Below are 22,763 nucleotides of genomic sequence, written 5' to 3'. Positions count from 1 at the left end.
GGTATACTTCATAGGTGTACCATCGACAGTGCCTAGATCCGGCAAGCCCGGGTGGCCCACAGACGGTGATGAGGCATGTGGCCCATCGGGCGGCCCAGTTGCTGTTGATCATGAAGGAAGAAGTCCAGCCCAGGATCAGCAGGCCGGATCCGTATCGACATAGGAGTAACCCGGATCCATGGAGGCCCATGAGGAACCCGGATCCGGTACGACGTATATGGAAGGCGGATCCGTGACGTGCACGGCAAGATCTTGTACCATAGTTAGGCTATCTGTAATTCGGCTAGGACTCTCCATGTAAACCCTAGATCCGTGCGCCTTTATAAGCCGGATCCCGGGAGCCCTAGAGGCACAACCACAACTCATTGTAACAACGCGAAAGCGCCCAGATAATTCCAGACAAGCAGCAGTAGGCCCTGTCATCGTGCAGGTGTTCCGAAGCTGGGTAACTCGCGTACCACCGTCCCGTGTGCACTCCGCCCTATGGCCCCTACTTCTTCTCCCCCTCGTGAGGATCCCTCCTCCGGGGTACCGTCGATTAGGCAACGACACCTGTCATCGTGCAGGTGTTCCGAAGCTGGGTAAATCGCGTACCACCGTCCCGAGTGCACTCCGCCCTATGGCCCCTACTTCTTCTCCCCCTCGTGAGGATCCCTCTTCCGAGGTACCGTCGAATAGGCAACGACAAGGCCAGACCTTAGGTTTTCACCCTGAGAGGTAAGACTCTGAACTTCCCTTGTGCTGCCGCCCCCACATGCATACCACTGCTGCAGAGCCCGGAACGCCAAGCAGATCCCTCAGCATCACGAAGACTCGAACCTCCTTTAGCCAGTCCACAAGTCCGGCATTCATGATATTCCTTCTTCTGACTTCACCATGGACCAAAAAGTTACCTGATGTCAACACAGAATAGAGCTTCGCGCCGCTCCCTCCGAAACCAAACGGTCGGAAGAAAAACATGGGTGCACGCGACCGAATACCACCCGATCCAGCAAACTGCACGCAAAAGATGCACTGTTCCATTCGCCAGCGGAGCTTTCTGGAACTCATCTCTCCAGCCAGATCAAAGCAAACTGACCTCCGTAAGATCTTCATCCTCGCATGCGAGAAACCCGAGGACCGCCACAAAAAACAAAGCAAGATCAGCATCCCCCGACGCCGCCAATCCCTCCTGCCGGATCACCAAGGAAGAGGACAGCGACGCGGATCATGCGTACCGCCGCCGAACCATTACCGGGGGCGAAGGCCGCCGCCGCTCCACCGAATCCTCCGTGGCTACCGACGGAGAGCCTCAGGCCCCGGCCAAGTATCCGTGCCGCCCGGCTTCCTCCACCGGCACTACATCACTTCCCATGGAACGCCACGACAGAAACCCTCTTCTCCCCCTTGTCGATTCGACGGAGGGTGCCGCCACCATCGCCATAGCCAGGCTGGGACCGGGGCCATGGCCGAGGCCAAGGCACGGGGGCCAGGGCCGAGGACAGCGCCAGGGTCGGGGCCGCGGCCGGCAGCGGCTGAGGGTGACGGGTGGCGGGTGGCTGTGGGGAGCGGGCGGAGGAGGGGCCTCCGCCGCCGCTTGGGAGGGGGGCGGGAGAGGGAGGCGGCGGGTTAGCTTATCGCCCCTATCTCGAGTGTTTTCTTTATTGCAATTTACTTTTACTGCAAACTATACGCCAGCAATAAAAAAAACCTTTGCGTTCTTTCATTATTTGACTTGTTAAACTTGCTAACCAACATATCCAAGCTTCTCGTGGGCTTCGACAACATTTTCTTATTGAAAGGTACTATGTAACTTTTTTTTTGGAGAAAAAAGGTACTAAAATTGATATCCTACACCTTGGGTGACATCATATATCATATCATCAAAATGTGTTATTGATACTGTAGCATCTCATGATTCTCATCCCCAAACCCAAGTCATGAACATGTGTGGTCATTCGCCGTCAAATTATCGAATACGCGACGTACGTACGCCGATCGATCCGTCTCGGGATGTGAATCGAATAAGTCGCTCTAGGCCTTGTGATCCTCAAACAAATTATGGGCGCGCACATGACGGCGGCAGCCAAGCTCGAGCAGTGGCACATGGGGACGAAGGCGCACATGAAACAGCACTGATTAACGCAACGCAACGCCACCACGGGTAGGGCATCTCGTGGATTATCATACTGCTGCCACTGTATACTGGTGCTACCTACCAGCTCGATCCTCCCCTGCAGTTCAGCCATCTTCTCTGGCATTGCGAATCTGCATATCCCTTCCAGATCTGGTTGCTACCGTGATCACCCACAGGGACGACTGAAGCTTCGTGAAATGCATGGCCTGGCTGGACTGATCGTCGTGGTGATCCACAGGTGTAGGCGAAGGGATATATTACCAATTGTAATGTCGAGCAAGTTCTGAACTTCGGATGGAAGTTCAGATTGTTTTTTTTTTTTACATTCTAAGGAAGAAGATGTTTATATTCCTCAGAGGAAAAGAAAGAAGAAGATTGCGTGGAGATAGAATCTCCAGCGACCCTTTTCACTGCATACTCGAATTCGATTCCATCAGAAATAGCAAAGACAAAGTATAAAGAATTGTAACAAACAGCTCACACGATATGATCACATCGGATATTAAAAAAATTGGGAGAATCACAGGAGATGGAATAAAAGAGACAAGAAATGGTGCCATGCCCTGTCCTCAACTCCTCTGAACAACCCCACACCTCCTTCCATCTCCTCGTCGTCGTCCTCACTCATCTCCCCAAGCGCGCGCGGGCAAAACCCCTCTCTCCTTGGCAATCGTCAGCAATGGCGGAGCCAAAGACTGGCAAGAGCAAGTCGTCCAAGTCCAAGAAACACCAGGGCAACGACGACGCGTCCGCCAAGAAGGCGGCCAAGGCGAAGGCCGACGCCACGGCCGCGCCCGCCGCGCCGTCGCTGGACGCGCACTTCAAGCCGTGCGCGGACGTGACGGGCCTCCGCTTCGGCGCGCAGCTCGTGACGCGCGCGCTCACCGTGCGCCGCGCCGCGCCGCTCGAGCTGCCGCACCTGCTCCGCGTCGCCGTCCCCGACGCCGAGCAGAAGCAGCAGCACAAGAGCAAGGCGCCGCAGCTGTCGTTCGCGCCGACCACGACGGCGTACATCCCGACCAACTTCGCCATCCTGGCGCACCACGCGTGGCACACCCTCACGCTCGGCCTCGGCACCAAGAACTCCAAGGCCGCCGTCTTCGTCTTCGAGTCCGCCGCCATGAAGGCCGCCGCCGACGCCGCCTGGCCGCAGGTCCTGCCGCTCGGGGACGTCGGCAAGCGCCTCCTCCGCGCCGCCCCGGGCGCGCCGGAGATGGCGCGCTTCAAGTTCCGCAAGGGCTGCGTCACCTTCTACGTCTACGCCGTCCGGACCGCCGGAGCCCGCGGGTTCGCGCGCGCCGAGGAGCTCAGGGCGGTCATCGAGGCCGTCGCCAAGCTCAAGGACTTCCTGGACCACACCGCCATGCTCGCGCTCCCGGGACAGAGGAGCATTGACGCCGCTCCGGTCGGTGCTGTGCATTGATGCAGACTTTACATTTGCTCTGTGTATAGAGATCTTCTTTCTACTTCCTTTTCTTTCTTTCGGAGTGTGATTAGTTCCTTACTTAATGTGACATCTGAAAGAACTGAATGCGAGCACTTCTTTTGTGTGATTAGTTCCTCACTGCAATTCGGTCCTAAGCATTTTCCAAGCTAGAAAATGGGAAACTGATCGTAGTTTTCATTCATCCTGTTGAGATCAGATGATATCTTGGATTTTCAAAGCTTTAAGTATAGTGCATATTTGCCACGAGTTCAGTACTTCAGTTCTAGAATGTGGCCACAAGTTTCTCTGCAAATTTTTGTCTCACAACATGATCAGAATTTTGCTCAGCTGCTTCTGCATTATTATCACAAAAGTGAATCTTCAACAGTGTAGGTAGATGCTTCAGTTTGGGAGCATCTCATACTGAGCTGGGCTGATCTGAACTGAGCTCCATGATTGCTTCAAGTTGAGCTTGAGCCGTACTTTACAGCCATGAGATTCTAGTTCCAGCCTTCCAGGTCACAGGTCTACAGAAAGAAACCTATATGATACTGCTCCTCGCTGTGTATCCATATTCCTCCTACTACCACTGATGATTGCTTTCATTTTACTCGTCAATACCGTTATTTAATGGAACATGAATGCATTGGAAAACCAGTTTTTGCATAATTTACTACTACTCATTCACAAGAACCAAAACACAAGTTGCTGAGATTGCTCAGGAAGCAAGCTCAAAGGGGCAGGATGCACCAAACAACTCCAATCTTGATGGCAGCATTAGAAATACCAAAGCAAGTACTGAAACGATGATGAACACATCAGAGCAAAGCAAGCAAGGCAGCTTCCTTAATCACCGACATGCCACGAACTTCCACCCTGTCTCGCTCTTCTTAACCATAACCAATCCAACTGCTTGCCCCACATGCATGTAGAACAATGCACACCAACCTGGAGCACACACTAGGTAGTGGGCAGAAGGTGACCAACCTGCTCACCCGAACTGCCAATGACCAAGCTCCAAAACCATCAGATGCCAAAGGGCAACGCCATCATGCCGAAACCATTGGAAACCTCCAGGCATGTTGCTGTTGATGGCATCATGCGTTCATGTGCACCGTCCTATATTCTTTGCTAAAACATAAGAGGGCCAGAGAAAAGGTGGCTTTACAGATCTTGTGATATACTGTTTGTGAACTACACAGAAATATCAACAAGACAGCAAAGATCATCTACTAAAGAAGTCAAGATCTATATAGCTTCATGAATTCAACAAAGACATGATAACAGTCAAGAGCAGGGTAAGATTTATAAAGAATTGCTGGCATCTTCTCAGTGAGATATCAAAAGGATGTATTAATCTATTAAGCAACAATGTGCAACATAACAGCAAGAAGCCTTCGATACCATAATTCAAGATAAACTTTATTTAACTTGATAACCAGCAGTGGGTTCACGAAGTACTTGAAAACCTTTCAAGGATTACAAACTGATCCTGACCAAACGTCCAATGTTAGAAACTTGAAGGACAAGGACACATCATTCGGTTAGTCGGGTGTGGCAACGCCCTGGTTAAGCTCAGCGAATCGCATGCCGACCCTCATGGAGTGCTTCAGGAACTTCTCGGCGCAGCGGCGGACACATGACTCCTCTTGCTTGTCCAGGGTCTTGCGGCGGAATGTCTCAACGCAGTCGGTGAAGCACCTCTCCACCAGGTTGTTGTACATCCGTAGACTGTGAACGAAAAGGCAAAATTGTGAGCTTTTGTTCAGTTGCAAATGATGCAGTGTGAAGGCAATCAAAGAGTCGTTGAATTTTTTTAAGAGTATCAAGGAGTATCATGTCGTGGTGGGGGTCGCAGATTTACTAGTGACACAATTCTGTTCACTCCGTATTATACATAGACTACGATAAATAGTTGTTCTAGCAAGCAATGCTATTTCATTCCATCGCACCATCAAAATTTCACCACAAGTTGGAATTACATTACATGTAGCGATATACACAGTTACCTAGCTGGTTCACAACAGAAATAAAGAATGAATCATTTATGAACTCCAGCATAATCGCCATGAAACTATTGAAACATCAGACTTAATCATCAATTTAACAGTCTAACTTATGTTCTTGCCCTTCTGGTACACCAGAATCAACACTGTATAAAAAGACTTGTGCATCTGAATGGTTATATACATAGCTAAAAGAGTAGCCTACAACAAGCAGCAAGCAATTCAACGCAGCACTGCACTGAGATAATCGGAACCAAACTAGAAGCAGATAGCCAACTGCACATGCGTCTGACACTAATCCCAAGCCTCCAACATGTAAGCAAAACAGGCGGCTCAAATTAAACCAAAGCCGAGTGATTTGATCTATACGGGCCTGCAATCTAACACAAATCCTGTGAATAACTGGGAACTAAACGCACCAATTAAACCAAACACGCACTAGATCGCCAACAGATCTTCTCCGAAAGAAGTCATCGCAGAAGCGCAGATAGATAATACACTTCTTCATTGACTTTACCCTTCATCTCCTCTAAGCCCTGTCCAACTTAACATGAATGCGACTGGATCGTCAACAGGGGGAATAAACTCTCAACGCGGGCTATCGAAATCAGATCGCGGAAACGGCGATTTAAGGAGGAGATAGGGATCGAGAAGCGGCATTATGAGGGATGGGCGTGGTGCGGACCTGTCGCGGACTTGGAGCTGGTCGACCATGACGGCCATGCGCATCTTGTCCTCCTCGGGGAGGTTGTCGAGGTCGCCGAGCATACTCTTGTCCATGGCTGCCGCCGCCGCCGCCGCACGCCGAGGAAAGCTAGGGTTTGGGGGAAGAAGGGAGGACGGGCTTGGGGAGGAAAGGGGTCACGAGATCTAAAACCTCCAGAGCGACTCTTTTTTTCTTTTCTACCAGGCGTCGTGCTGGGCACGTCTATATTGGCCAGGGCCCTTCAGGTTTCCGAAATTAGCCCATTAGCCCAAATCAAGATGTTTTTTCTTTTTTGATCTCTTCCGTTTAATTTTACCTTGTACTAGTAAAACGGAAGATACATTGTTGGCTGATGTGTCTCTGTTGTCAGCCTCTCTCTATCTGTACAAAAATTAAATGTAAGGAATCTTCAATATTTTAACATGTGATATTGATATTGCTACTTGATTTTTTTGAACTTGGGTCATTTAATTTTACCTTGTTAACGTTTGAAGGACATGGCATGCTGATGGATCCTATATGTCAGCCTCTTTGTACAAGAAAACTGAAATATCTTGATTATTTTTTATCCACGATATTGTGAGATACTTTCCTTTTTCGATCTTTTTTGTTTTAACATGTTAACATTGAGGGACGGTTGCTGGCTGATGGCTTCCCGATGTTAGACTCCATGTACAAAAAACGTTGAGATATCTTGATTACTTTTTACCCGAAATATTGCCAGCTACTTGCTTTTTTCGATTCATTCCATTTAATTTTACCTTGTTAATGTTGAGGAACGCTGTTGCCCTTCTTGTTCGACTATTTTTTATATGCGATGTTGTGAGCTACTTGCTTTTTTCGATCCATTTTGTTTAATATTACATTGTTAACGTTGAGGGATGCTACATAGATGATGGATCACCGATATCAGCCTCTCCCTACTTCATTGTAGCTACATGAAAATGCAAAATATATATTGAGTAATATGGTTTCAAACGCGAGACCTCATTCAAGCTGACTAAACTGGGTGCCTTGACATTGCGGTAACAACTTGATGTTGTCAGTTTCTACTAAATATGTTTTATTAACTAGCGATTGCCTATTTGAGTACATCTTGGGTTCAAACCTTGCACTTGTTCAGTACAAACTCGTGAACGGGTTTGTCTTTTTTGCGGACTATGATACAATGTATTTTGTTGTCATATCTTGCAAATTGATAAATTAAATATTGTTCATATTTTTGAAACTTTGAAATTGATTTTATGAAAAAATTAAATTACCAAGCCTCATGTAGATACTAGATACGTAGTGGTGTAGCCAGGATTTTGAAATTTTGTATGTGCATTTGGAACCCAAGACAAAAGAAATAAACCAACTTATATATTGAATCTCCATGTTTTTTTTGCAAAGCATATGACCTTCATGTTTTGGAAAGGGTCAAAATGGCACGAGTCGAAAGGCTATTGTTAGTTTTTGGGCTGGCTTCATGCATGACCTGGAGTAAAATTAGTTCAACAGGAAAATTCAAAGGCCTAGATGGCTGGCGGTAGCCCCAAGTAAAATATTTGTTACTCCCTTTTTTGCAGTAGTAGTTCTGCCAATCCTCTTTGAAAAACAGATAAGAACGCAAGAATTCAAATGTTACAGGATGCAATCCTCTTTGTGCAAGGTTGCATTCGAATTTTCCCTGGTTCAGAAACTCGGGTAAGACATGCTTCCTTCTTACGCTGATTATTAATGGAATTTGCAATTAGCAAGACCAAGATATGTGGAACTCAACCTGTAAAGAATCTATTTGAATCACACTCTACGTTTAATCCGCTAGTTCTCTAACACCTCAACCAAAATACAAATTAAGCTTTGTTTCCTAAAAAATAAATACAAATTAAGATGAACACAAATATTAGTTTTCGTAATAGTTTTTCATACATATGTACTTGCAAAGACAAAAGATTTGCCATAGTTTTCACCACCAATATCATTATCAGTTCAGATAAGACAACCATATATAATTGTAACTACAAAAGCATTTGCTAAGAACTAATGCATTAATTCAAAGCAAGAGATACCACCAGAATTAGTTAAGAGCAATAATGCATTGAACCATGTGAGATTTAAGTAGAGAATGCATAAAAAAATAAGAGCAGTTCTACTACCATATACTCATGAACATAGATTTCAGATGTGTCCTGGTCACCACACGGGTGGCTATTTACTATTACCTTACACCTCGGTGATCGGGTTGGGGCTGGTGGAGGAGTCTAGGCTGGTACACAAGCCGGTGCCGGTGTAGTATCCTGCTGGGCAGGTGTATGAAACAGGGTTAGTACAGAAATCGGTGCTAATGCAGGAGCCTGGGCAGCCGATGATGATGCAAGAGTCTAGGCAACCGGTGCTCCTAGCGCCATCAATTCGTGTTTCTCTAGAGAATTTGTAGCGTTGGTTGTGTTAAACACACCTAGGACAAATAGAATGATTTAGAACAATTACTTGCAAAGCAGTAATCTAAGGATATAATTAGTACAAGAAAAGTTATGTATTATATGTTTGGCAGTGTCTCCAATTCAATAAGGGGTTACAAATATTTTCATGTTGTTGTTACCAATCTTCAGCTCGTACCCCTTCTTCATATTGTACTCGAACATGAACTTTTTCCATTCATGTTCATACAAATAGATGATGAGATGTGTCTTGTAGACATACACCTCACAGACCATACAGTTGCATATCCATTTGGTCTTGTTGTGCATAGTGAAATACCCTTCACGCATACACAACTGGTTACTATTGATACAAAGGTAAGATAACAATAGGAAGAATGGAAATAAAAGATCTTACTATACACCAATTCGTGCTAAACAACTGAGAACCCATACATGAAACTTCGTGCACATGTTACCAAGGTAGATAACGCCCCAAGTGCTGTTCTTCACGGGCTATATACAAGGGCCTGACATATTCTGCAAGCTTGGCATCAGGATGGTGAAGTAAAATGCATCGGTATTAGAAGAATTAGGTAATGTAAAGAGCATATTTCACTGTAATTAATGCAAATGTTGATAAAAGAAACCAACATAACTCAACAGAGTGCATATATTGTGTGAGAGAGACCGAAAAATGAAAACTTAGTGTATGATGAATGAAAACAAGCTAATTTGGTGTTTACGTACTTCAGATAAGCATTAGACAAGCCGGTAAGAATATCAAAAATAAATCATGGTATGTAAATATGTGGCTTAAGAAAATATACATGCTTCCTTTAAAGGTTATTGTCAACACCCGGATTTTTAAGTCCAGATGCCTATTATGCCATTCATCGCAATCCCAGAAATATTGTTTTTGCGAGACATAATAGATTGATATCACAACACATCATTCATTACAACACATAATCGTCTTACAACAAAGGATCACATGATCCAGTCTTAATACAACATAGGGGATCTAAGGATCCAATTACAAAACACATAGCGGAAGCGAAGTAGCGGTCGTGGTCCATCTGTTCCACAGGCAACTGTTGACGTCAGGAGTAGTCCTAGTTGTCGTAGACGTCCTGCTGTCCATCACCTTCATACTGCTGCTCCTCTTCATAGTCTGGCCATTTGAATAGCCAGGGACACAGCCGTGAGTACTTTAAAGTACTCGCAAACTAATACTAATGTAAGTACTAACGTTTCTGGTAAGGGGATGCTAAGCTCTAGTTTCTTTTGCATAAAACCAATTTTAGTTCATAAGTATTTGAAATAAAGACCTTTCATGTGCTAACTAACTCAAGTGGAAACATTAGTGTCATTTCCACAACATTTGTTGTAATTCAAGTCAAATTCACCATTCCCCTTTCAAGATCAAGTCACAAATCATATGTCACATTTTTGAAAATGGTCTGATGACGGAACAGTATGGCCTTTCCAACCGTCCATAACCGTGGACGCGGCTATTCGAATAGTTCTACACTCGCGAGAGGTTGCACACTTGTGCCACAACATTTGATTACATCCGTCGAGAATAACCCCGAATAATCGTAACTCGAGTACGCGGATCATCAACCATAACCTTTCACTTACATATCCTAGTATAGGCACCTCTCCCCATGAGCTTGGCCTCCCGAGTGAAGACAGACAGTCGGCACTGGAACTGCACGAGGGCTTGGGCCGGACATTCACCTCATTTCACGTCATTTCACATCATTTCATATTTCTTTGGAGGCAGCCCTTGGCATAACCCCGATGACGCTTGTTTAGAGGGAACCCATACTAAGATACATAAACTTCTAGTTAAGCCCTACCCATATCGGGTATTGTGGGGGTACTTGTAAAATTGGAATGGTATCGCATCCGAACCCAACCATCAGTTTTTGTAAAGTTCACCATGTCATTCACAAGTCATAATCACCTTCAAAATCTTTCAATAGAATGACTCATCATTCCAAGGTTTTCAAAGTCATTTAATTTCACAAGTTCCCATCTAGAGTAGTCACTTTTATTTGTTAGCACTAGCAACTAGTCATGAGGGGTGCTAACTAGCTTATAGCTTTCTAGGCTAAGTAATTTGGTGCTCTTGTTCTACTCTATATCTAGACCAAGTGAATCATGAATCAAAAAGTACTTTGATAAAACAAAAGTAAGTAAGGCTGGTAAAGTAAAACTGGGAAATAGGATCATAAACATAAACTAAATGGGTAATGCCTTGCTCATGGTGAGCTTTGCACTTTGCAAGAGTATTATCTTGCCTTGGTTGGTGTATGGATCAAAATGTTCCTCCTTCTTCTCTGTAGATGTTCTCGTCGTCTCCTTCGTAGCCTTCGACACTAGCGTCTATAAACGAATACGAGCATACAATCACCACACAAAACTTGCATGCTAGGCTAAACACACCAAAGATTCACACAAGCCTATGCTAGCATCACATCTCATTAGCATGGTGATTTACTTTGTTTTATTTTAAATAAAAAATAATTTCCTCTCATTATAATTTTGTAAATGATAGTTTCCATTTAGTTTTTGAGGAATAATTTCCTCTCATTGAATCTTCTTAAGATTTAACTTCCTCAAACAATCATACATGAAATCATGTTCACCTAAGTCAACCATTCATCATCATCATTTGAGAAAATAATTTAAATGAGATATAACACCTCATACCATTTAATAATGCCTATTTTGATTTAAAATCTCCAAGTATTTCATGTGAAAGTATTTGACCAGGGGTTCAAAATTCATATGAAAATACTTGGGACAAGATTTAAATGAAGTGAAACACTTCATATAATTTGCATAATAGTTTTGGACAATATCAACTAACTAAAATAGTCATATAGTCCTTTAATTAAACTAGGGCATGATCATGCAAAGTGACCACACCATTTTCTTGCAGAAACAATTAGTGTAAGTCAAATGTGAGCTATGAGGGTTGGAATTACTTAAATATCTATTTTGGTTGATTTTTAATAATTATTTGAATATGAAAAAGTCCCTGCATTCTTCTTTTTTATCATTTTATTTCTACAACAGATCTTGGGGTGGGACCAGTGGCATGTTGTAGATATTTTTACTAGCTTTCTAACAATATAAAGTTTGTTAAATTTGGCCAAGCCAAACAGATTCTATTTAATTTCAAAGTTGGGTCCAGTATTGAATTCAAACTAAATCATTTAAACTTAATTTGAAATAAACAGGCCGGCGGGAAACTAACTGGGCCTATTTGATTTAAAAACGGCCCAAGCCAGCCCACCACGCGTCCATGCACGTGTGGGCTGCCTGGCAGGTGGGCGCCACCTGTCAGCGGCTGTTAAACACCGAATCGGTACCGGCTATCGTGGATCGTAGGATTAGAGCGCGGATCGACGGCGCTCGTTCGTCGTCGTCGACGACGAGAGAAGCTCACCGGCGCGGCGGCAGTAGGGGGTCGGAGGGCGATCCTGGGCTCCGGCGAGCGGCGGCGTTGATGCAAGTCGACATTGTCGATGACGGCGAGCTCAACGGTGGTCGCTGGAGCTCCGGGGGTGGACGGTAGCGTCGGATTGATCTGCGGCGGCTCACGGGCGGCGAGGTGGCAATTGGACGGCGGTGCTGCGCAATGTCGCGTGGAGAGAGGGCGACGAGGCTCAGAGGAGGGAGGGAAGTTGATTGGCGTGCTCAGATGAGGAGGAGGGGCTCCCCTTTTATAGGCGCTCGAAGTGGCCGGAGGTCTGCGACGAACTCGACCAGGTCGCGGCGATTCCGGCGATGGAGAGGGGTTGGCGAGGGAAGGGCTAGGTAGGTGAGGTCGAGGCGAAGCTAGAGCGCGTGCTGGCTAGGTGGGGGACGGCCAGGTGGGCACGGGCGACGTCGAGGTCTGGCGGCACTGGTGCAGGAAAACAGCGAGCTGGTCGTCGGCGACAGGCGGCGCGAGGGCACGGGCGCGTGTCTGGCGGGTTGGCGCTGTGGCGGTGATGCTCAAGGTGCAGCGAGGGGGGCCAGGGCAAGCGTGTGCTGGCGGGGCGGCGCGTGGCCAGTGACGCCCACGACATGTCCACGTGCGACGCGAGCGGCATCCAGTGAGGTTTTGGGCGCGCGTTTTCCGGCGAGTTTACGGCGTCTCCGTCGACGTGGCCGGTGCTAGGTGTTGTAGAGGAGTGAGGTGGTGCTCGTGGAGGCCAGGGCCAGGGCTGGGGTGAAGGAGAAGAGGGGGGAGCATGGCATGGTGGTGACATGGCCGGCATGGCCATGTCCATGCATGCTAGGCTTGTCTCCTTAGGGTTTCTGTGGGTGGTGAGGCAGAGAGGGGACAAGGGGATAGGGTAGAGGGTAGAGGGGTTTAGGGACTTAGGGTTGGGTGTAGGACACTATTTGAAATAGTGTCAAATAGTTCCCTATTTGTATTTCACAAATTTTGTCCAAATTTGGTTAAGTGCACATGGTTACAAAATTGGAAAATGGTGGGTTTAGTTGAGTTGCAAAAGATCAGAGAGGATGAGAGGTGGTGGTGCCATTTTCAATTTCAAAGATTTGCAAAAATGCCAAGTGTGAGATTGTTCCTAATATTAAAAAGTCCTAACTTTGCATGAGCATAGATTTTGATCCAAAGTGAATTTGGCATGGTTGTCTTTACAAAAGTTGTTCACCTAGATGTCCTCTTGGATGACATGCAAAGAGTTGAGAAATTTTAGTTTGAAAATATTGAATTGCAGGGGCTCAAAGTAGTGACCAGAATATAGATGGCAGATTTGACCATTATCCCATGTGATCACAATTTGAGTTTGAATTTGATTTGATTTGTGTTTCTTTGCTTCCAAAAGTTGTAATAAGTGTTTAGTAATGTAATACAACTAATGGTGAAGGCCAAAATGGTCTAGGGTCAAGATTTATAAAAATGGCATAAACCATATGTGAGGGTCTTGTGATTTTCTAACTTTTATTCTTTTATTTCTCTTTGCTTCATTTGACAAGAATGAGGTTTATTTGGTGTTAGATTGGGTTGGGTAAAAGGGTCAAACCATTTTGAGGCAATGGGAGGGCCTAGGTCAAGATTTAATATTTTGGCTAAGTGCCACATATGCCTCTATGCATATGTTTGATTTTATTTTGTTTCTCACTTGAATTGGTTGGTAAGTACTTGGTTGAGTGGGTTGAGGTATTTCAATTCATCTACTCAAGGTTTACAAAGCAAATCTCATGATTTGCAAAAAGTAGCCATAGGCTTGCATATGCCTTTTTTTCTTGATTAAGATCATTTCCTTTTGTTTTGTTTCTCAAAGATTGGTGAGTAGAGAGATGAGGTTTAGGGTTTAATAAGTTTTGTAATGGTTCACCAGTATTTAGCAAAGTAGGAAAGGTAGAGTTCAAAATTTACCTATTAGGGCTATATGCCCACATATCTCTTTCTCTTTTATTTTTAGGTTTCTCAAAATTGATCCACTTGGATTTGAGGAGGTTAGGGTTTAGGGTTTTTCTTATTTGATTTCTTTCTGTTTTATTTCAATTGGGTTGGTGATCTTCACTTGATCACTTTAGGGTTTTAGGGTTTAGCACATAAGCATAATAACACTCATCATGGCATAACACAAGTATTAGGTATGAGCACTCTATGTAAGAAAAGTTTCTGTTGGTTCTCATTTTTGGAAAAAAAAAATTCATTTTCTCTTTGTTTAAAAATTTGGGATGTTACAGTTATCATCCGGTTGGTGCTTGGTCTTGCGCTTACAGACGTATCTAGATGGTGGGGCTGAAAGTAACTTGGCAGCAGTCTATGCAGATGTCTCATTAGGTGCAGTTGTAATCCTCTTGCTCACTGAATGCTCATCAGTTTCATTCTGCATATGAATAATTGAATAGCAATAAACCTCGACAGTGATATTAACTGCATGAATGTATGAGACAGACAAACATACTGATGTCTAATCTTGAATGTAAATGAAAGAATTGGATTGTGTGTAGAGCATTGTTCACAATAATGCAAATGTTGACAAAAAATAATAGAACTCAACATTGTATGTACTGAATGAGAGAGACTAAAAGTGAAAAATTAGTGTATGATGAATGTAAGCAAACGAATTTGGTGTTTACAAATTTCAGATAAAAGGTCACTGCCCAGCTGGTGTCGGTGTCGCCGATGAACTTCGGGAGCTCTATTCCCGCGGACTCACTTCGGTGTCACCGCTGGCAAGTTTTGGGTGTTTTTATAACTTTTTGTTTTATCTTTGATCTACTGTGTAAGAGGGTTCTCTCATCACCTTATATCGGTTCGACCGTTGTTTATGGCTTTATTTATAAAGCGGGATGAAAACCTATTTTAAGGAGAAATAAATCAATAAATGTTTTTGACAAGTTTTTGTCTAGATCTTAGTGTATTTTTCCTGATAAGACATAGAGAAGGAACGAAAGCAAGAGCCTGAATTTGTTTAAACTTTTGTGATGAAGAACTTAGGCCCCATATCAATGTAAATCAAACATAGATTAATCTGAAGAAATAGTTCCTTGCTTTAGCAATATACTAATAATCATTAGTGAAGGTATCATCTTCACATACCAAACTGAAATAGTGTCGCTTTCTATTCAAAGGTTGCCTTAGAGTGGTATGGTGTACAGCTGCAAACGAATTCAAGAGTCTGGATAATTTTCTGAAGTTAGGTTACTTCACTTACTTTAATTTCAAAAAATAATTTAATCCTTTTAGAATTTAGAACGCAAACAACAAGAGTGGAAGTTGAATTGAATCATCCTCCAAATATAAATTCAAAACAATTTCGGAAATTGAATTGAGTCTGCCAATACGTAGTGAATCAGAACGCACATGCAAAACTGAAAACAACAAGAGTGGAAGTAAATCATCCACCAACTACAATTGCAAAAAAAATTGGAAACTGGATTGAGTCTGCCAAGGAAGCAGTGAATCATGCATGGCGCGAAATTTTAAAACAGCAAGAGTGAAAGTTGAACTAAATCATCCACCCATTACAAATGCAAAACAATTTTTGGAAACTGGACTGAGTCTGCCAAGGATGCTTGTTATTCTGGAATCATGCACACAAAATTTCAAATTCTGAAAACAAATACTAGCCCATTTGAGTCTGCCATGGAAGAAGTGAATCATGCAATGTTGTTATTTTGGAATCATGCACGCAAAATTTTAAAACAAGTGGTCGAATTTTAAAACAAGTGAGTCTGCCAAGGATGCTTGTTATTCTGGAATCATGCACACAAAATTTCAAATTCTGAAAACAAATACTAGCCCATTTGAGTCTGCCATGGAAGAAGTGAATCATGCAATGTTGTTATTTTGGAATCATGCACGCAAAATTTTAAAACAAGTGGTCGAATTTCAAAAAGAACAGTCGCCCACCGTGGGGCTCGAACCCACGACCACAAGGTTAAGAGCCTTGCGCTCTACCAACTGAGCTAGACGGGCTTGCTGTTTTAATTGCTGACATTTTAATTGTATTCAATATTGTTAAACAAAGTGGCCCATTAAAAACAGGAAGTATCAAAAATACTATTCGTTTTCGTTCAAATTAGAGGATAAAATATAGCATGAGCACTTAACTGTTAACTGGTTTCATAGAAAATAAGAAAAGATTTACTCCGCGCATTTTCAGAAAAACAAAAAAAAATCCATGGAAACGAAATTTTACGGATCAATTAGAAGTGCCTTTTAGAACGTACAAATATCTCAAAAGGGACAACATCAATATGCAATTGGACCTTTTGAGTAAGAATAAAAATCCTGTAGAACTAACAATTTTTGTATGAAAGGTAAATAACATATACTCTCTCTGTTTCATATTAGTTGTCGCTGAATTGAATATATCTAAACATAAATATATTGCAATTTTTGTTGTTGTTCTTTTTCAAGTTAGAATACAGACCAAAAGAAAAACAATACACTGTGAGGTACACCAAGAACCATAATTTAGAATGCATACAGAGCATAGATCAAACACAGAATGAAGATATGTATTTCAAACGATCTGTTCAGACATCTATCTATCTACTTCCTGGATATTCTGCTTTCTATGTCTACAAACATCTATGCACTGCTACCCGTTCAGGGAAAATTAACTCTCAATTATCATTCGTCGATAGATATTAACACTATCTGAAGTACAACATCATCCAGAAGGTCCTCCAGCATCAGATCCTCCAGGTCTAGCGCGACACACTCCACGTCGTACAACAGATTCATCCAGTTATCCTTCCGCATGATATCATACGCCACAACATCATCCACTGTGTGATTCGGCTTCCACTGCAGGCTTAGGTAGCAGCTAACATTTGCCCACACCTCCTCTAGGACGTGGGACCCCATGGGTATCGGCCTGGTTCGTGGATCAAAGCGCGAATGCCACGGGCCATTGACCAGGGAAGAGTCGTAGATGTGCATCAGTACTTCGTTGATGATATCGAACAGGAGCATACGCCTTGCGATGCTGTGAGGCTCGTCGCTGGCCATATCAAGATCGTGAGATGAGCATTCTGCCTCCTCGAAGATGACTGGACTGACTGGCTGGTTGGTTGCATACCAATCAGCGTCGCCACAGCTAAACCCGGATTTCTTGAGGATGTCCTTCACGTACTGGAAATCAGCCTCATTCTTGTCATTGACGTAAATACGCAAGGACCTTGTATCATTTTCCTGTAAAAAGCGGAGCTCTGAATTCAAACCATCAGCATTCAAGGGTTGCGCTGGCTTGACCAACCACTCTTCATCCTCGACAGCATTTGCACCTAGCAGATGTGGTGTCTCGATCACCCACTCTTCATCCTCATGATCTGTAACATTGATGCTTGAGGGCTGCAGTGGTCTAATTAGCCACTCCTCATCCCCGGAATCGGCAGCACATTCTCCTGAAAGCTGTGATGGCTTGACCAACCACTCATCATCCTCAAGTTGCATGTGTTCAAATGTCGGCTCTGAATCTGAATGTGTCAAGAACAGAAGTGTCACGATCTTACTAAAAATGAACAATGTATGGTATCCAGGAGTAGTATTGATAGTATTATTATAAAAATGTGAGCAACCTATGATTTTTGGCATGACATGGAAAATAAACTAGGCCAGAATGTACTATTTACGTAACAGAAGTGGTACTAAAAAATAAGTTATCATTTAGAAGAAACGACTGAAGCTCTATAATTTCAACTCTATAGCTTGATGTGTAGCTAATTCATGTTTAAATGGGAAACATATACTAAGAAATTTTTGCCACTTGTTTGTTGCATTGTATAGAAAAGTTGAAGTTTCATTATACTTCACCTGCTACAGAATGCTCGGTAAAACTATAGTTGTGATCTTGCAAAAAAGAGCGGTCAAAAGAAGGCAAACTGTTGATACGTCGATGGGAGAAAGACTGAGCAAATGAAGATAAACTGGGAGTTCGAAGAATGCTGCGTAAATCCTCTTCTAGGGAGCCAAGGTAAGCACTTTCTGCAGAAATCACCACAAAATGATAATAAATATTTATTAATATGAAGTTCCCTTTAAAGATAAGGTTTTTCTTTTCATCAATACCTCCATCATATTGCTCACTATAAATGTCGTCAGGGTAATAATTTCCTTCTGTGTAGATATTAGTAGAACCATTTTTGCTTGAAGAAGAGTGAGCAGGTTCTATATTGCAAGTCTTGGGCATAGTACAAGAATCTGGAACTTCAATAAGAGCATTTCTATGAGGTGAATATAACTGCATTTCTGGAAGAGAAATTATTCTTTTCATGTGCATCGGTGACTTCTTAACATGTAAGCTTGCACCATCTTCCAGTGCAGTACTAGTACTTGGTCTTTCTTGAAAAGATTTTGATTCCCTCGATATCGAATCATAGAGTGTTGAGTACTTGTCTACTGATTCTGCAATAGAGTATGATCTTCGTATTTGTTTCTCCTCCTGGACAAATTTCTTCGTGGAGGCGGTCTTGGTTAATTCAACCATCTTTTGGCCATAGGGCATTTTATGAAAAACTCCATCCTTTGTAATCCTAGCAAGCTCTCTCCGGTTATCCTTTACGACATCTTTGATCTTCTTACTTATAGCTTTAAATCGATTGGAAGTGGTTCCATTTTTCTTTAGGCTTCTTGATTCTACAAGAGAAACCGTTGAGGCCTCAACGCCACTAGGCATCCTTGCACTGATGACTTTTACGCCTTCTAGGTCACCTTTAGGCCTTGACGGTGACCTCTGAATTTCTGCCCTTCTACTTTTCTCACTATCACTCCGATCAAATATTGGGTTGCGCTTCCCTGATGATCCTCCTGGTCTTGGGAATGATTCTAATTTACTCATCGGTACCCCATGGCTTGAGGAAGCTTCTTGATCTTGCTGTTCAGGTGGTACTAGCAATGAAGGATCATGAAGAATCTTCAGAAATAGTTCTCTGTGTGCATTGAACAATTCAAGGAAATCCAAGAACTCCTTCGACTGATGTGTTGAATCATCAAGATTTTTCTGCTTAGAGGAGACCTCATTTTCACTAGGAACTTTCTCCGGTAGAGTCTGGCATGGTGATTCTGCATCCAATATATGCTTGCCATTTATGCTACCACGAGTCTTGCACGACTCCTGAAAAACAGGACCTCGAGGGCTCTCATGTGATGACTGTTGTGCACCATGACTAGAGCCTGCCTCGTTGGAACTCAGTTCATTCATTCTCTGATACTCGGAAGCCAAATCATCAGGAACCACGTAATCAAAGCATTTTGAATGATGGATTGAGCTGGAGCGTGTCAAACGCGATGATGATGGTGAGCTGGAGCGCGTCAAAGGTGATGGTGATGGCAAGTTGGCATGCGAGTTGGAATGCGAGTCATTCTTCTTTTGATCTTTCTTATGTGTTTTCTTCTTGAACAAGAGTGTCTTCCACATAAACATCTTGGGCTTAGTCTCCTTCTGAGAATAAGAATCACAGTTAGCGAGGAGTTCATAAAATAGGATCATATTTACCGATTAATACGGGATGTCAAGATATGTTAAAAGCAGGCTGAACTTGATATAAATCTCAACATTGTGGCTTGACCTTAAGGAACAGTGAGTTGGAAAACAAGGTGGAAATTTTAGTTTCCTAGATAGTAGAGACCAAGAACACTAAAATTTAGACCAAATTTTAGTCATCTTTGTAGCTTTCTCTTGTGCTATATATCAAGATGTCATGGGATCACTCATTATATATAGAGACATATGAAGCCATTACCAGTACAACACATACAATGTTAAAATTAATCACATACCAGAACAGTCTCTTCTTTATCTGTGTCCCTTTTGGGCTTCGGAACTTTTACTCCTGCGTCAGATGAAAAAGAAAACAGCAGACATATTAAAATTTTATATAACCAAATAAAGTGGTGTATAATGCGGTCAAGCCTTTCTGTGACCAACTTCAATGCAAAATTTATACCAATATCATATCCAATACAAGGAAACGTATGAAGAACACGGACTCTAACTTAAGCGATGATGTAGCTACACTAAAGCTTTGGAAAAGTGAAAACTTGTTGTTGGAAGCATGTAGAACCTTACTAAGTGCATTGTCATTTATTTCTCCATGCTTTCGATATGCGATCGTTTTTGGCATTTGCAATTTTTGGTTGAGGGCAAGGAAATTGAACAGGCCCTCAAGGCAGCCTGGACTCCGCCTGTCGAACCGCCTGTGCTCTGCCATTGTTCCGGCGAAAGCTGAAATTAATGCAGAGGGAATTCAGATCCTGAACACATGCGGGCTGCAGCTAACCCCTAAACACCGACATATCCCATATTTCAAATTCTATCATACACAAATAAAGATATTAGTATTGAACATGTCATTAAGCATTTTTCGTGGGAAACCGGTATAAAATGTTATTTAGATAATGCGTGCTCAAGTAAATCAAATGGCGCAATGGGTCTCAAGTTTTTTTTATAGAAACAACAGTTTCGTTCCGAACATCAAAAGCAGTGACATTTTGGAGGTTTATGTTAGATACCTGACCAGTAACAAGGAAAATGGTAAATTTATGACCAAATAATCATCGCCTTCCTAAAGGAGACCAATGAAAAAACAATGCAGATTCCTTAGCCAGGATCAACCAAAGCTTTATAATCCATCAAAATCGCAAGATTTTAAAGGACCAACAGACACTTGAATGTCATATGCAATTGGAATACATCGCAATGCTAAGCCATCAAGACCAAAATTCTGGCTAAGCAATCAATCACATCAAATGGAAAGAGAAAAGATCAACGAACGTGCTCTTACTAAAATAAAAGAGGGAACAATGAGAGATCATCATACCAGGATAGACAAAGGACCTTCTTTTCTCAGGACATGCGGTGGGAGAAGGAAAATGGAGCTACTGCTCCTTTCCTCCATTGACGAACTAATGACTATTTTCTCTCTCTTGTTTCTCCTTTCTCCTACCTGCCAAAAAAACTATGCTGAGCGTAAGAACAAGTGAGGAGAGAGAACCGGAGGGGAATGTGCTCCTCCTCTCTCTCTTTCCCCTATCATTTCTCTATTTTTAGCAAATCTCTCCCTCTCCTTTTAAGGGGAATCTCTCTCTTCCATGTATGGTGCTAAGCTCGAAAACATATGTGACACTTCCAAAAAAAGACGTGCCATTGCAAAATTAGTAGCGATTAAGTTAGGCCACTACATTTATATTTACTAACATAAAGGCAGTCATAATGCATCGCATCTTAACCCATATCTTAGTGTAATTAATGCTTTTTAGATAGCACAGTGCATTGTATCTAAACCCATTTATTTAATTGTGATTCTTGATCAATACTATCATCAACATTGTGGCCTATTTGTGGCACATGCCACACTTCAAGCACATAGTCAAGATGCAATCAGCTAACAATGGAAGAAATATAAATCTCATAGCCCAAATATAATTTTCAGCTCTCAAATCACATCACAAAATGATTGTTCAATATAGAATGTAAGTCTCAGTCATGGAAGCCAAATATATAATTCTTGGCATGCTGTCATTGTCAACTGAAACACAACAGGTGAAGACCTCGTAATGTTGATTTATTATGTACAGACCAACACACCTTGACAATTGATCTAAATGTAATTTGTAAACAACAAGCTGAGAAGAACAAGCATGGGCCCATCACGATTACAGGTGTCTACCCTTGCGGTGGAAAATGGCTACCAGTCACCTAGTGTGCTTCTCGATGAAATAATCATGTACTACTGTTGGTGGATTTCTTCAGGAGGCCGGTTCACGTACCTCCTTGGAGTGCCCCTGCTGCCAGAAGCTCCTGCTTGAAAAGCTTCAAGGCCTGACTACAAATTAACCATGATCTCCTCAGCAACAGATTCTAAGATGTCATCCTCGGCAAAAAATTCATCCAGAACGTACAAGTAAGCTGGATACATGGTGTTTGCTTCATTAGCATCTGTGGTGTTAGCTTCATCTCTGGCTGCATCGGCATCATCTTGTCGACTGGATCTCCTGTAGCAGAAGATATGAGCCAAAATACCACTGCAGCATTACTGCTCTCAGCCGAAATATTTGATACATACAAATAATGTAGTCAGCTACCAGTGGAAGAAATAAAAGATTTCCTAGCAGACCTACAAATTGCAGGACCCATGAGCCTTCATATAGCAAAATCCAACCACACTCATACTGGGCTAAAGAAATTATACTGCCTACCATATAGATGTGTTTCTGAAAATTTACCATTTACCAAAAAAAAGGTGTATATGGAACTACTGATTGCAAGTGAAGATGTTCAAATGGCGAGTGCCCCTTACTCATGGTTCATATGTAACTCTTGTAAAGAGGATGGCAAGCGAAAGTGATTAACAATATGGTACAGATTGTTTTGTAGCTCAAAATCAGGACACATTTGCATTGTGCATCATCTGGTACAAGTAATAACTTGAGAAACAATTTCATAGTGTGTTACCTATCACTACTTAGTATTTCTAGCATAACAAAGTGAACATTTTACTACAGTGCTCTGTACATACAAGTTCTGATATGCAACTAGGTTCCTAATAATAGAACAGCAAAATCTACTTCGCAGATTGTTATCACCAGAATTTGACCGAGTCAGAGGTGGGC

At 42.8% G+C, this 22,763-nt stretch overlaps 3 protein-coding genes, 1 long non-coding RNA gene and 1 other non-coding gene across 5 annotated transcripts; 1 reads left to right on the top strand and 4 right to left on the bottom strand.

Annotated features, from left to right (window-relative positions):
* Positions 1–2,795: 2,795 nt before the first annotated feature.
* Positions 2,796–3,539, top strand: LOC124651817. Its single transcript, XM_047190848.1, has one exon. The coding sequence runs from the start codon at positions 2,796–2,798 to the stop codon at positions 3,537–3,539; it is 744 nt and encodes a 247-aa protein (XP_047046804.1).
* A 1,404-nt stretch (positions 3,540–4,943) lies between these two features.
* LOC124654350 (mitochondrial import inner membrane translocase subunit Tim9) lies at positions 4,944–6,374 on the bottom strand. The gene is made up of 2 exons (XM_047193361.1): positions 6,234–6,374; positions 4,944–5,273 (listed from the first exon to the last, which is right to left on the bottom strand). Exons 1-2 carry the CDS (start codon positions 6,326–6,328, stop codon positions 5,087–5,089), a joined length of 282 nt encoding a protein of 93 aa, XP_047049317.1. The 5' UTR covers positions 6,329–6,374; the 3' UTR covers positions 4,944–5,086.
* Positions 6,375–16,048: 9,674 nt separating this feature from the next.
* Positions 16,049–16,121, bottom strand: TRNAK-CUU. Its single transcript has one exon. It is a non-coding gene; the product is annotated as a tRNA-Lys (tRNA).
* A 527-nt stretch (positions 16,122–16,648) lies between these two features.
* Positions 16,649–19,575, bottom strand: LOC124654141. The gene is made up of 3 exons (XM_047193173.1): positions 18,222–19,575; positions 17,967–18,137; positions 16,649–17,629 (listed from the first exon to the last, which is right to left on the bottom strand). The coding sequence occupies exons 1-3, from the start codon at positions 19,573–19,575 to the stop codon at positions 16,782–16,784; spliced, it is 2,373 nt and encodes a 790-aa protein (XP_047049129.1). The 3' UTR covers positions 16,649–16,781.
* Positions 19,576–19,579: 4 nt separating this feature from the next.
* Positions 19,580–22,031, bottom strand: LOC124654140. The gene is made up of 4 exons (XR_006988229.1): positions 21,921–22,031; positions 20,972–21,097; positions 19,932–19,984; positions 19,580–19,593 (listed from the first exon to the last, which is right to left on the bottom strand). It is a non-coding gene; the product is annotated as an uncharacterized LOC124654140 (long non-coding RNA).
* Between the last annotated feature and the right edge of the window lie 732 nt (positions 22,032–22,763).

The sequence above is a fragment of the Lolium rigidum genome, chromosome 5, assembly GCF_022539505.1.
Source record: "Lolium rigidum isolate FL_2022 chromosome 5, APGP_CSIRO_Lrig_0.1, whole genome shotgun sequence".
In the NCBI taxonomy this organism is placed as follows: Eukaryota; Viridiplantae; Streptophyta; class Magnoliopsida; order Poales; family Poaceae; genus Lolium; species Lolium rigidum.
Note: the sequence above shows the minus strand (reverse complement) of the source record. Positions and strands in the feature narration are given on the sequence as shown.